The sequence below is a fragment of the Xiphias gladius genome, chromosome 8 (genome assembly GCF_016859285.1).
Source record: "Xiphias gladius isolate SHS-SW01 ecotype Sanya breed wild chromosome 8, ASM1685928v1, whole genome shotgun sequence".
Classification (NCBI taxonomy): domain Eukaryota; kingdom Metazoa; phylum Chordata; class Actinopteri; order Istiophoriformes; family Xiphiidae; genus Xiphias; species Xiphias gladius.
The window spans coordinates 2297371-2309356 of NC_053407.1; the positions used below are offsets into that span (position 1 = coordinate 2297371).

General features: G+C 40.7%; 1 protein-coding gene across 1 annotated transcript; it reads left to right on the forward strand.

Moving 5' to 3' along the window:
* Positions 1 to 867: 867 nt before the first annotated feature.
* Positions 868 to 9622, forward strand: prmt7 (protein arginine methyltransferase 7). The gene is made up of 17 exons (XM_040134188.1): positions 868 to 1146; positions 1465 to 1501; positions 2142 to 2291; positions 3172 to 3280; positions 3440 to 3552; positions 3745 to 3974; positions 4072 to 4252; positions 4329 to 4456; positions 5118 to 5256; positions 5345 to 5428; positions 5535 to 5582; positions 5677 to 5766; positions 6498 to 6659; positions 7020 to 7094; positions 7546 to 7706; positions 8413 to 8509; positions 9284 to 9622. The coding sequence occupies exons 1-17, from the start codon at positions 1052 to 1054 to the stop codon at positions 9440 to 9442; spliced, it is 2058 nt and encodes a 685-aa protein (XP_039990122.1). The 5' UTR covers positions 868 to 1051; the 3' UTR covers positions 9443 to 9622.
* Positions 9623 to 11986: the final 2364 nt, after the last annotated feature.

Sequence of the window (11986 nt, forward strand, 5' to 3'; positions counted from 1 at the left end):
GTAATAGAGGCATTATCTAATTAAGTATTTGCTAACTTGCATACATTTCCAGAACAGAAATCTGAACATTGAATAAACCCAGCTTCAAAATTTGTGTTTAATTTTGTTAACATACATAACATAGACATTGGAATTAAATGTTATTTAATCCCTTCAGGAAGAACTTCCAGAATATAGATAAGAATAAAACTGGAAAGTTTGGTGAATGTAAGTGCTACTGAAGTGGAGATTTCTGGCTCAGAGTATGTGATATTATACGGTATGTCAGTTCTCATTTTGAGAAAACGGCCTTTAAAGATACAGACAGGTGAAAAATTAAAGGTAAACCCTAAAAAATTAGCGGAACAGGATGACAATGCCCCGTCCATAGGGCACAAGGGGTCAGGGAATGGTTTGATGAGTATGAAAGTGATGTGAATCATATGCTATGGCCTTCGCAGTCACCAGATCTCAACCCAGTTGAACACCTATGGGAGACTTTGTATTAACCTGGTAGACAGCGCTCTCGCTGGTGCTCCAACCCTCCAGTCGAGCTCCAGAGACTTGCAGAATCAAAGCCAAGGTGCACTGAAGCTGTTTTGGCGGCTCGTGGTAGCCCAGCACCTTGCTAAGACACTTCATTTTGGTTTTTCCTTTAATTTGACCCCCCCTTTGTTTGTATTCTAATTGAAATCTACAGACGCAAATCGACAAAGTGTAGCATAATGAACACCTTGATGTGTACTTTAGACGTTTTCTTTCCACTAGTCCAAAAGAAGACGTTACGGAAGCAAAACAGCCTAAAAACTCAAAATTGACCTGTGCGTTTCCCTTTAAAAAGCCAAAACGGAAAAGAAAAAAAACGACCCCCCCCCCTCACTAAATATGTCAGTCACGTGACCAAAAGAGTTTGTGACGTCTCTGAGAAAGATGGCTGCTCCCCTTGGGGCAACGCTTCTTCTGTAATACTACTTACTTTTAGGCTTCTGTAGAATATTCCGGCAAAAACAAAACAACATAGCCTTTATTTAGCCGCGCAGCTTCGCGGGGAGTTACATCAGTTGTGGCAGAGATGAAGACATTCTGCGGAAGAGCCAACCCGACCACTGGAGCGTTGGACTGGGTGGAGGAGAGCGAGGAGTACGACTACCACCAGGAGATAGCCAGGTAGCACTGAGCCAGCACCACAGCATGGACAGAAACTGCATACATTAATGTTGTCGGTGAAAATGAAGCGGTTCACTGAAATTCTTTATGAGCCCTATTCCCAGTGCACGGCGCCTCTCCAGCAACATACAGTTAGGTAAAACAGTGTTGTTCAACGAGCACTACATACCGCATATAAGTCAATACTTTGTCTTCCAGAAGCCTAGACTGGTATTAACTTGATTTTGATGTTTTGTCATTCTACTACATTGCTGTTTCATAGAAAACACAAATACACCGGCACATTGTGAGTCTGAGATCAGCGTTTTTATCTTTCAGGTCCTGTTATGCTGATATGCTGCATGATCATGACAGGGTGAGTGTTGAAGAACATGACAAACAGCTTGATGGGAGTGTTGACGTTATTGCCTGAGGTGTGAGGAGAATCTCCTCAATCAGAATCTTTATAGGCCAAAACAGGGGTGTACAATTCATCATGTACACTGAATACACAAATAACATATTGTTGAACTGTCAGATTTGTGTACTTTTCATGTTCACTTCATACTTCATTCATTAGCATTTGTGTCCTGGGAATGATTGAACTCCAAAGGACTAAACAAGGAATGCAGTTAACAATTATTTTATTCATTGATCTATCTGCTTTTTATTGTCTTGATTCATTGTTTGATTTTTAAAATAAAAGAAAACATTTAAACCATCAAAGTTTCTAAAAGCCCAAAGTCATTCAGCTTAATGTAAACAAAGAAAGACGGCACATGTTCAAAATGAAGAACCTGGGAATGTTTTTTATCGTTGATTTTAAAAAACGGCAAAAAATATTTGCTGATTAAATATTTGTTGGCGATTTTTTCCGAGTAACGACCAATTGATAAATACATTCATCATTTCAGCTGCAGACAAAAAAATTCAGCACCCCACTTTATTAATTGAATATGAAGTATTTCACCACAAAGAATTCCCATGACAGATCTGACATCCTTTCTCCCTTTCAGAATGAGAAATACTACCAGGGGATCCGGGCAGCTGTTGCTAGAGTAAAGGCTCGTGGTGAGAAGGTCGTCATCCTGGACATTGGGACAGGAACAGGGCTACTGTCCATGATGGCCGTCACAGCTGGTGCGGACTTCTGCTATGCTGTGGAGGTACATTGACTCTTACATGTGCATAACGGATACTGTACATCAGCAGGTCCAATAAGTTCTCCCAAGTTTTTCCCCATATTTCTGCTGTGCATTGTCTAATAAAGAAAATGTCTCATCTGTCTGACAAGCAGCTTTAAATGAATGAATAAAAACATTCTTCACTTTATAATGAGACATAATACACATTTTGGTATTGTGGCTTTCTTCTTTTAATTTGTGAATTCAGAGATGGAAAGTCTGGTTTGAAAGCTTTTGGTGGTCTGGTCCCACACTGTAAACAGCTGTGCATGGTAATTGCTAGTCTGGATCTGTGTCCTAACCAGTTCAAAGCACCAGTCTTTACCTCTATGTTTATCTGTAGCAATTCAAAAATGAAGTTTAAAAAAAAAAAAAGTATGCATGCTAAAATAATTACATTTTTGACTGTGGCAGGAGTTAATTTAACAAATAACTGTATAAAATATCAAAGCTTACTGAAAAATTTGTATAACAATTTATAGCCCAAAATAATATCTTGAAATTACTTGTTGTTTCTGACCAACAGACCAAAACCCAAATACATGTATTTAATTTTACAGTGATACAAAACAAATCCTCACATTGGGCAGCTGGAACCAGTGAATTTTTGGACTTTTTACTGGATAAATCACTTAAATAGTTTATCAACTATCAAAGAGTAATTTTCTTTCTACCCAATCATGACCAATTGATTAATCAACTAATCATTTTAGTCCTTAGCAAACCTTATTGTACCTTTCACTAAAGGACTTCACTTTTGGTTTTTTTTGTTTTTGTCACTAACTTACACAGCACCTGTCAATCTCAAATCCCAGGTGTTATACCTCTTCAGGTGTCACCTCTGTTTCCTCTGTGTCTGCAGGTTTTTAAGCCCATGGCTGAAGCAGCACAGAGCATCGTGGAGAAGAACGGCTTCTCTGACAAGATCAAGATTATTAACAAACACTCTACTGACGTCACTGTGGGGCCAGGTCAGAGAGAAACAACACATACGCACACTGGCAGCTGATATGTGTCTGATGGGAATTTGCATGCATTGAATTTTCTACAAGTTGCACCATGCAAGTTTTCTCTTAGAGGTTGGGTTCATCCAGTCTCATGAGATGTGCTGTATTTGTGATTTATTACAGATGGAGATATGCAAATTAAGGCCAACATCCTAATAACAGAACTGTTTGATACAGAACTGATAGGTGAAGGAGCCCTACCAAGCTATGAACATGCTCATCAAAATCTGGTCCAGGTGTGTGTGTGTGTGTGTGTGTGTGTGTGTGTGTGTGTGTGTGTGTGTGTGTGTGTGTGTGTGTGTGTGTGTGTGTGTGTGTGTGTGTGTTTTCTACAGTTATATCTCTCTATGTTTGCATGAGGTCCAAGTAAGCGAAATTCATCTATAGTTCGTCTATGTTCTAAGTGGTCGTATCCCTCCACCCTGCAGGAGGGCTGTGAGGCGGTTCCTCATCGGGCCACCGTCTACGCTCAGCTGGTGGAGTCAGAACTGCTGTGGAGCTGGGCTCAGCTGCAGCCGGTGGAAGTGGAGGGGGCCCGTCTAGTCCCGCCGCCTGCTTTGGGCCGCTGTGCTGGAGCTCATTCAGTGTGTGACATTCAGCTGAGCCAGGTGTCTCCAAACAGCTTCACCCCACTGGGTCCGCTCTGCAACATGTTCAGGTATGAAATTGAGAAAAATGTTCTTCTGGATTGTTTTCTCTCAACATTTTTCCACATCTTGCTTCCCCTCCCTCTGCGCTCCATCTTTCCCTTTCAGTGTGGATTTCAGTAAGCCAGTAAGCAGTGCCTTCCAGTCCCACTCGGCCCAGTTTGTGGCTCAGTCCGGCGGTCGAGCCCAGGTGGTTTTGTCCTGGTGGGACCTTGACATGGATCCCAGTGGAAGCATTGTGTGCACCATGGCTCCCAGCTGGACATACCCAGAGTCAAAAATGGCTCCGGTGAGTTACAGGACAGAATTATAATGCTCTGATGCAGGCTCCCATTGCAACATGTTAATGCTGTGGTGTGTTTCAGTGGCGGGACCACTGGATGCAGAGTGTATACTTCCTGCCTGTGGAGAGCAGGCTGACAGAAGGAGAGGAGCTCAGCCTGACTGTTTGCCATGATGACTACAGTCTGTGGTACAGCCTGCAGTCTCACAGGTAAAACAGCTCATAGACGACATACTGTTTGTTTCCTGCCCTAGTGTAGAAATACTGTATGAATATGTGCCTCCTGCACCAGTGAGTAGTGCAACAGCAGCAGTTGTTTTGCAGACGCAATGTAAGAAGCTCTGCAAATGCTACTCAGTAGCAACTCTCAGGGATAAGAGCATCAGTTTTTGACAATACGATTTCAACACAAGGTCCATTTAGGAGCTGTTTTCAGTGATATCACACAATCTGCCATAGCAGCTGGAGTTTGTCCAGTTGTCATGGAATTATAGATGTCAATTCACTTTAATGACCACACAGCTAGGCTGCTGGAATTTTATTCCGGCACAGTTCCATCAACATTTTTGCATAAACAAGAATCACATATCCACAATCACATCAACACAACAGTTTCACAAAAATTGACACTCAGTGATTTTTATTTATTTTTTTGATCAAACCGCACAAATAAAGACACATTGTAAACTGAAGAATCAGTCGGTGCTTCTTTATTTTTACTGATGGCAGTATCAAAATTCAGTGTCATGAAGACTAAAAGCTGTTTCAGATGCTCTTCCAGCTGACCAAACATTAGTCGAGAGCACTACAGATGAGAGAACTTGTCTGTCCCTCAGCTAACCCCGGACTGTCTGCATCTTAATGTTTTCAGCCAGCAGGACTCACAGACTAAAGCTCTTCTGTCTCGGCCATGTTGTACCTGCCAGGCTCACCTGGTTTGGACTCGGCCCCGTTTTGGTGAACTCAACGACAGACTGCGTACAGAGAGCTACGTTAGCGCACTGCGCAGTGTAAGACAAGGCAAACCAGAATTCAGACTGTTTGTTAATGAATTAATGGATATGACTCTTGTCTTAATACCTGCTGTTCTACCTGCAGGTTCTGAGAGAAGACAGTGTGTGTCTCAGCGTCAGTGATGGAAGTCTGCTTCCTGTGTTTGCTCACATGCTTGGAGCAAAGAAGGTACTCTGCTTTGACCTTGCGAGCATATGCTGTACCTCTAGAAACTAAACACCACTCTCATACTCTGTTAATGACTTGTCTTTTTATTCACTTGGCCTCTACTTAGGTCTTTGGTTTGGAAAACTCCAGAATGTCCAAACAGGTTATTGAGCAGGTAAATGGCAACTAAGAAATGCTCTCTCAGCATAAAAACACAAAACTCCAGAGGCAGGTTAAGAGGTCCTAATACTACACATTTTTCTCTGCAGGTGTTGGAGGCTAACGCGATGAAAGGAAGTGTTGAGCTGCTGGAAATGAAGCCTGACCATCTGACCAGTAACGACTTAGGAGGAGAACAGGTACCTGTGGAACAAGAATTTAGTGGTGTGCATTGCCGTGTGCCAGAGTGTCTTTGCTGATATCTCCATTCTGTGAATTAAGAAATTTCATTGCCTGCACATAGTGACTTTAAGCTGCACTAACCAATATTTTAACAATTTACAATGTGGAACAAAAAACCATTTTTATACTAAAGACACAGGCTGTAACAAACAATCAAAATTGGAGCCAAATTTTCAAACACCGGAGACAATTAACACATCTATAATTGGCTGATTGAAAAAACATAGAGACAGACAGTATGTTAAAATATGTAGAATGCAACAGAGAAAAGTTAAATTTGAATTCTTCATTATTTTTGACAGTGGATCTACTAGATGTAATGTGAAATTTGTTGCTCGTACTAACAAACACACAAAGAATTATCGTCCAACTATTCACATAAGGGTAGTGGTTGGAAATGCACATTAATTTGCATTTTCTTTTTCTGATTTTCTTGAAATCTGGTTAAGTTTTGCAATACATTTGGATGTGTTTACAACCTGTTTTGCTGCCCTCATGTGGGGGAAAAAAAAAATCAGTTAATGCTACTTCAACTCTTTGCTTTTAAGTTGTCATTTGTTGGAATTCAACCCATTCCGTAACATTTAAGTCAAAAATCCCAACCAAATATATATTTTGCAATTTGGCAATGACAGACCACCAGAAAGCTCTAACTCAGTGGAGCAAGTGTATGCTGTCTCTCGTACAGATCTCAGTCCTGATGGGTGAACCGTACTTCAGCACCAGCCTCCTACCCTGGCACTCCCTGTTCTTCTGGTACTGTCGGACCGCCCTGGCAGGCCTCCTGCAGCCCTGCGCCACAATCCTGCCCTGCTCTGCCACGCTTCACATGGTGGCTGTGGAGTTCCAGGTGGGACAGATTAAAATATTCTCATCTACATATACATAATACTTAAAAAGAGGGCACAAAAGAATATCCACTAATTTTTTTGGTAGTATTTGGCGTAGCTGTCTTCTTCATTAGTCATCCTCATTCAGGGTCTCCTTGACTTTTTTAAGGAGGTTGAGGCAATGTCACTTATTTAAGATCCAGAGAGTTTTTACAGTGGGCTCCAAAAGTCTGAGAAAGTGGTCTCTGACTTTTGAACTCCACTGAACATGTAAAAGCTAGACTCACATTTTATAACAGTAATAGTATGATAGAATAATAACTCTTAAAGGTAAAGTTAAGTCCCCGTTGAATGACTTTTGTTTTTACCATGTTTGTTAGGATTTGTGGAGGATAAGAGCACCAAGTGGAACATGTGAGGGTTTTGATGTCTCACCTATGGATGAAATGGTCCAGGTAACATTTTTCTGTAATTCATTTATTTTCTTAGCTGTTAGTTTTTCTTTTTTTACTTTATTGGATGAGGAGTAGAGAATGAGACAAATAGTGACACCAACATACCTCAAAATATGGGTTTGGATACTACAGCAAGAACAGCGAATAGCTGAAACACAAGGATTTATTGGTATGAGGAGACAGAAGGCGACGTGTGAAAGCCAACCATTATACAATGAACTGAAGGCAGACTCATTCCGGACTGATGCCTCTATTTAGCAGTCATTCCATGGTTTGAACATTGGAGAGGTGAGATTAAAAAGAGCACAGACAGGTTTGTGCTATTAAGGTGAAGTTAACAGGGCCTGCATTGGGTCTGTTTTGACTTTCCTCTGTGTTTCCATAAAAAAATCCTTTACATTTCTTGAAAAATAATTCTTTTGAAAATAACTTACCACATCTGTCCCTCCAGCAATCTCTGGATTTCCGTGAGTCCCGTGAAGCAGAGCCCCACCCTCTGTGGGAGTACCCGTGCCGTGCTCTGACCCAATCCACAGCCGTCATGACCTTTGACTTCACACAGTGTGTCCCTCAACAGCAAATCAGCAGTCAGGGCTCACTGCCTTTCATAAGGTACAGTCTCTTTCTATCATTGTGACAACACTTAAAAATTTTGAGTTGGTGCAGTGAGCGTTAAAGGATCACTTTATCCCAAAATGAAAACTCAGTCACTGTCCTCTCACAGCTACAGTATGTCACTCTCAACCATTTGTCTGGGCACAAATTGTTTAATCTCTCCTCTCAGAAACAGTTGAACGCTGTAGTTTAGAGTTCTCAAAATGCATCAAAATAAATCATGCAACCTGGTAAAAGTAGTTACACAATTAGACAATTCAACTTCGAGTTGATTATTATACTCATTATGCAGGCAGTAGTCTACAGTGTAGGGTTGAATCAAAGAATTGGATTGACTATTTGATCGATCAGCCCATTTGTCTCTTTCAGCTGCTATAACACATAAAGGAAGTAACTTATAAAATAATGCTGTAATGGATACTTTTTGAGTTGAAGTGCAACCTGCTTTATGAGTTGAGTTTTGAATTTTTCTTGCTTTTTGAGCAACTAAACCCTGTTCAGTTCAATTGTGATAAAGTTGGTTGAGACTGAACAGCAGCAGCTGGCCACCTTGTTTTGTGTGTGTGGGCATGGTCCTAGGGACATCAACGGAGCTTCCACAGATTCAGATGGACGCGGTAGAATAGGAGCTTTAATATTAAACTTGTTCTTCACAAATTCTCTGTGTTGAGTCGTTAACAGTCTATTTTAATGTCTGTTTCAGGATTGGTCATTGCCATGGTGTTGCGTTGTGGATGGAATACCACCTAACCAATGACATCACTGTCAGTGCAGGTCTGAATGGACCAATCAGTGAGCAGGTATCACAGCCTTTTTCATCTCATGTCCAGAACAAAATTGAACATCCGTGTACCCTTAGATTTTCTTACTTACCATATTTTGGCTATTTGTCATCTTTCACACTATCTTACTCTGTCTAATCCATGTAATGTAATACTTGCAGTGTGGGTGATCTATATTATCTGTTTTGGTATTTTATATCTTAGCACGTTTTTTCTATTCCAGCTTTGCACCCACTGTCACCAGTCATTTTAGTTTATTTCCAATCACCAAACTACTATATTGAACATGTTGAAAGTTCAGTACCTTTGACAATAGTTGTTGAGGAAGTCTTTAATCACTTAAGCTACTGCTAGAAATACCTTTTTATTTCAGTTTAAACATAGTAAATACTATTTGAAACTATGAATCTCAGTGATGGAGCAATCTCTCCAACTCACCCAACTCTGAGATCACCAACAACAAGGTACAATGCAAGGGAAATATGTTCATGTTGGATGAGCAACTTGAGACACTTTGAAATTTAAATTGTCATTTTAAGACAGAACTTCTGAGTTTGAAGTTTAGCTCAAATATATCAATTGTTTTTGAAAAAAAAGTCATTAAGTGCAGCCAGAGGCTACAGATAACTTTCAGTAGCATCAAATAATTTTTAGCTGCTCCATTGTTCCATCGTCAAATAAAGAGCTATCATCAACTAAAAGTAGCTGAATGAAGTTTGGTGACACGCAAGGACCGTTGGTGTTAGATTTTTAGGCAGATCTGACCAATCCTTGTCCTGCCTTCTTCTGCAGGGCGACTGTGAGTGGGGTCGCCACAGGAAGCAGGGAGTGTATTTTTTCAGGTCGCCGTGTGAGAGCTCAGGTGATGGCAGAACTGCAGTGTCTTACAGCTTCACCTTTGAACCCAGTTTAGGAGACATTAAGATGGACTTCAGCATCGAGTCTCAGTGATCTGGAAATATCACTGACTGAAGCATAAACTCTTAATGCTGTGCTTTATACCTCATGTCACTGTTTGCAGCTAGGCTATTTTGGGTGCATATTTAACATCTGTGGTTCAGCCAGTATTGTGTGCTATTTGCCTTTATGATATTAATTCAATATCTGAAAAAATTGTCATTTGACTATTATCATCCCTAAAACTGACCAGAATTTAGTGTTCTTAGACTGTGGTGGATGAGAGCTGTCCACCAAATCTCAGAATGTCATTTATTATCATATTAATGAGTATAAATATAATTCATAGACAGTAAGTAAGTAAATAATTTATATTAAGGGCTATAAGCATGAGCAACTAGTGAAGTATTTACCAGTTACACAATAATTAAACAACTGTATTCATTGCATTAAAGCTGGACAACACTTACTGGCTGATGGATATTCAGTCAGTCAGTTCAGTATAAGTAGGGATGTGAAATGATATGTATGTAAGTAAGTTTGTCCAGTTTATGTCCAGTTTGTGTACCAGAGACGACTGACAGTTTTTGTCAATTACTAGGTCACTGGTCTAACAAACCCAAATGCATTGTCATAGAAATGTTGAATAAAGTTTTATATTGGTCATCTTGTGTCTGGTATCTTTATTGTTGAAAAATTTCCAGGAAGGAAGGAAGTTTACTTCTTTTTGACACACAGGCTGCAGGTACAGGGTAGTGACATCACTGCTGGGCTCCACAAATCCAATAATTTACTTTTAATGTTGGATACTGTATGTGTTCAATGAGAAGCAGTCACTGTCATTTATGTTCCTGTTATCCCAACAGTGATGGACTAATCCGTTGGCGATTTATCAGGAACACCTAGCTAAACCTAATGCAGTCTAATACAACAGTCCTGCAATAACTCCTTTAATGAGGGTTCTAAATTTCAATTTGTGTTGAAACTGTTTTAGGGAGTTGTTGATTAAACTTTATGGTCGTTTTGGAGGCTGCAGTTTGTGGTGCTGTTGAATTGTATACGGAACGGTATTTCTATTATTTTGTCCACCCCATTAACACCGATCAGTGACAACATTAAAACCACTGACAGGTGAAGTAAACAACACTGATAATCTTGTAACAGCGGCACTTGTCAAGGGGTGGAATGTATTAGGCAGCAGGTGAACAGTCAGTTCTTGAAGTTGATGTGTTGGAAGTAAGAAAGGGCAAGCGTAAGGGTCTGAGCGACTTTGACAAGGGCCAAGTTGTGATGGCAAGACAACTGAGTCTGTGCATCTCCAAAACAGCACGTCTTGAGGGGTGTTCCCAGTGTGGTCCAAGGAAGGACAACTGGTGGCCCAGTGACAGGGTAATGGGTGCCCAAGGTTCACTGATACGCGCGGGGAGTGGAGCCTGGCCCGCCTGGTCCAATCCCACAATAGAACTACTATATCACAAATTGCTGAAAACCTTAATGCTGGCTATGATTGAAAGCTTGCTGCGTATGGGGCTGCGTAGCCGCAGACCAGTCAGATCTCCCACGCTGATCCCTGTCCATCACCTAAAGATAACAGTAGTTTTTGATGTGCTACTAGTCCTATGCAAATGCTTAAAGAAAAAATTGCTCAATGCAAATCGCTCCTGACAGGCCAGGACTGTGGTGCAGGGGTTAGCACTGTCACCCGGTAGTTTATTAGATGGTGTTGATGATGTGAAGAGGATGAAGGAGACTCTGCTGACGCCGTCTTGATTGCATATAAAGGTTTATTACAAAGAAGAACAGCGTCAAGTCAAGCATCTGCAGATCTGTTTGTGAGAGAGTGTGAAGCCGATGAACCACTCTGAAAATCAGTCTTGACTACCGACTCTTAAATAAGGCAGTTGTTTTCCTAAAAACTGTCACTAACGTATGGTTTCGATTACAAAGCATAAACTTCCTTTCCCAAACTGTGAGGCACCCTCTGAGGACCTTTGACCTAGGGCCTCTATATAATCACAGCTCTACATATATAAACATACACCTCAACCGCAAGAAAGTTCTGGGTTCTGCCGGGCCTTTCTGTGTGGAGTTTGTATGTTCTCCTCGTGCCTGCATGGGTTTCTCTTTAGCTACTCTGGCTTTCTCCCAAAGTCCAAGGGTTGAACTGTAGGTGTGAATGTGAGTATCAATGGTTGTTTGTCTCTCTATATCAGACCTGTAGATGCAGCAGTCACATGTATTTTCTTCAGCATATGCAGATATTCTAACTATTCATTATTTTATTTCAAATTGAATGTGCTGAAGCTCAGAGCCTAAAGAACAGAAAATGTGTAACTGTCCAAATACTTCCAGTCATGACTGTATAACCTGCCCCTTGACAGGTGCCATTGTAACGAGATAATATTAATTTCACCTCAGTGGTTTTATCTTGCTGATTGATGTATATCTGTATCTATATATCTGTAACTATCTATCTATCTATCCATCTGTTTATCTATCTATCTGTCTATCTACAGATAGATGCATATGTATTTGGACTGACATAATTTTTGTAATTTTGCCAGTGTACACCACCACAATGGATCTGAAACAAACAAA

Bases quoted from the DNA above. Each gene is read 5' to 3' on its own strand.
- prmt7 (XM_040134188.1), top strand. From the start codon at position 1,052: ATGAAGACATTCTGCGGAAGAGCCAACCCGACCACTGGAGCGTTGGAC. The intron at 5,257-5,344 runs GTAAGACAAGGC...TTCTACCTGCAG, and splicing joins ACGTTAGCGCACTGCGCAGT to GTTCTGAGAGAAGACAGTGT. The intron at 8,510-9,283 runs GTATCACAGCCT...CTTCTTCTGCAG, and splicing joins ATGGACCAATCAGTGAGCAG to GGCGACTGTGAGTGGGGTCG.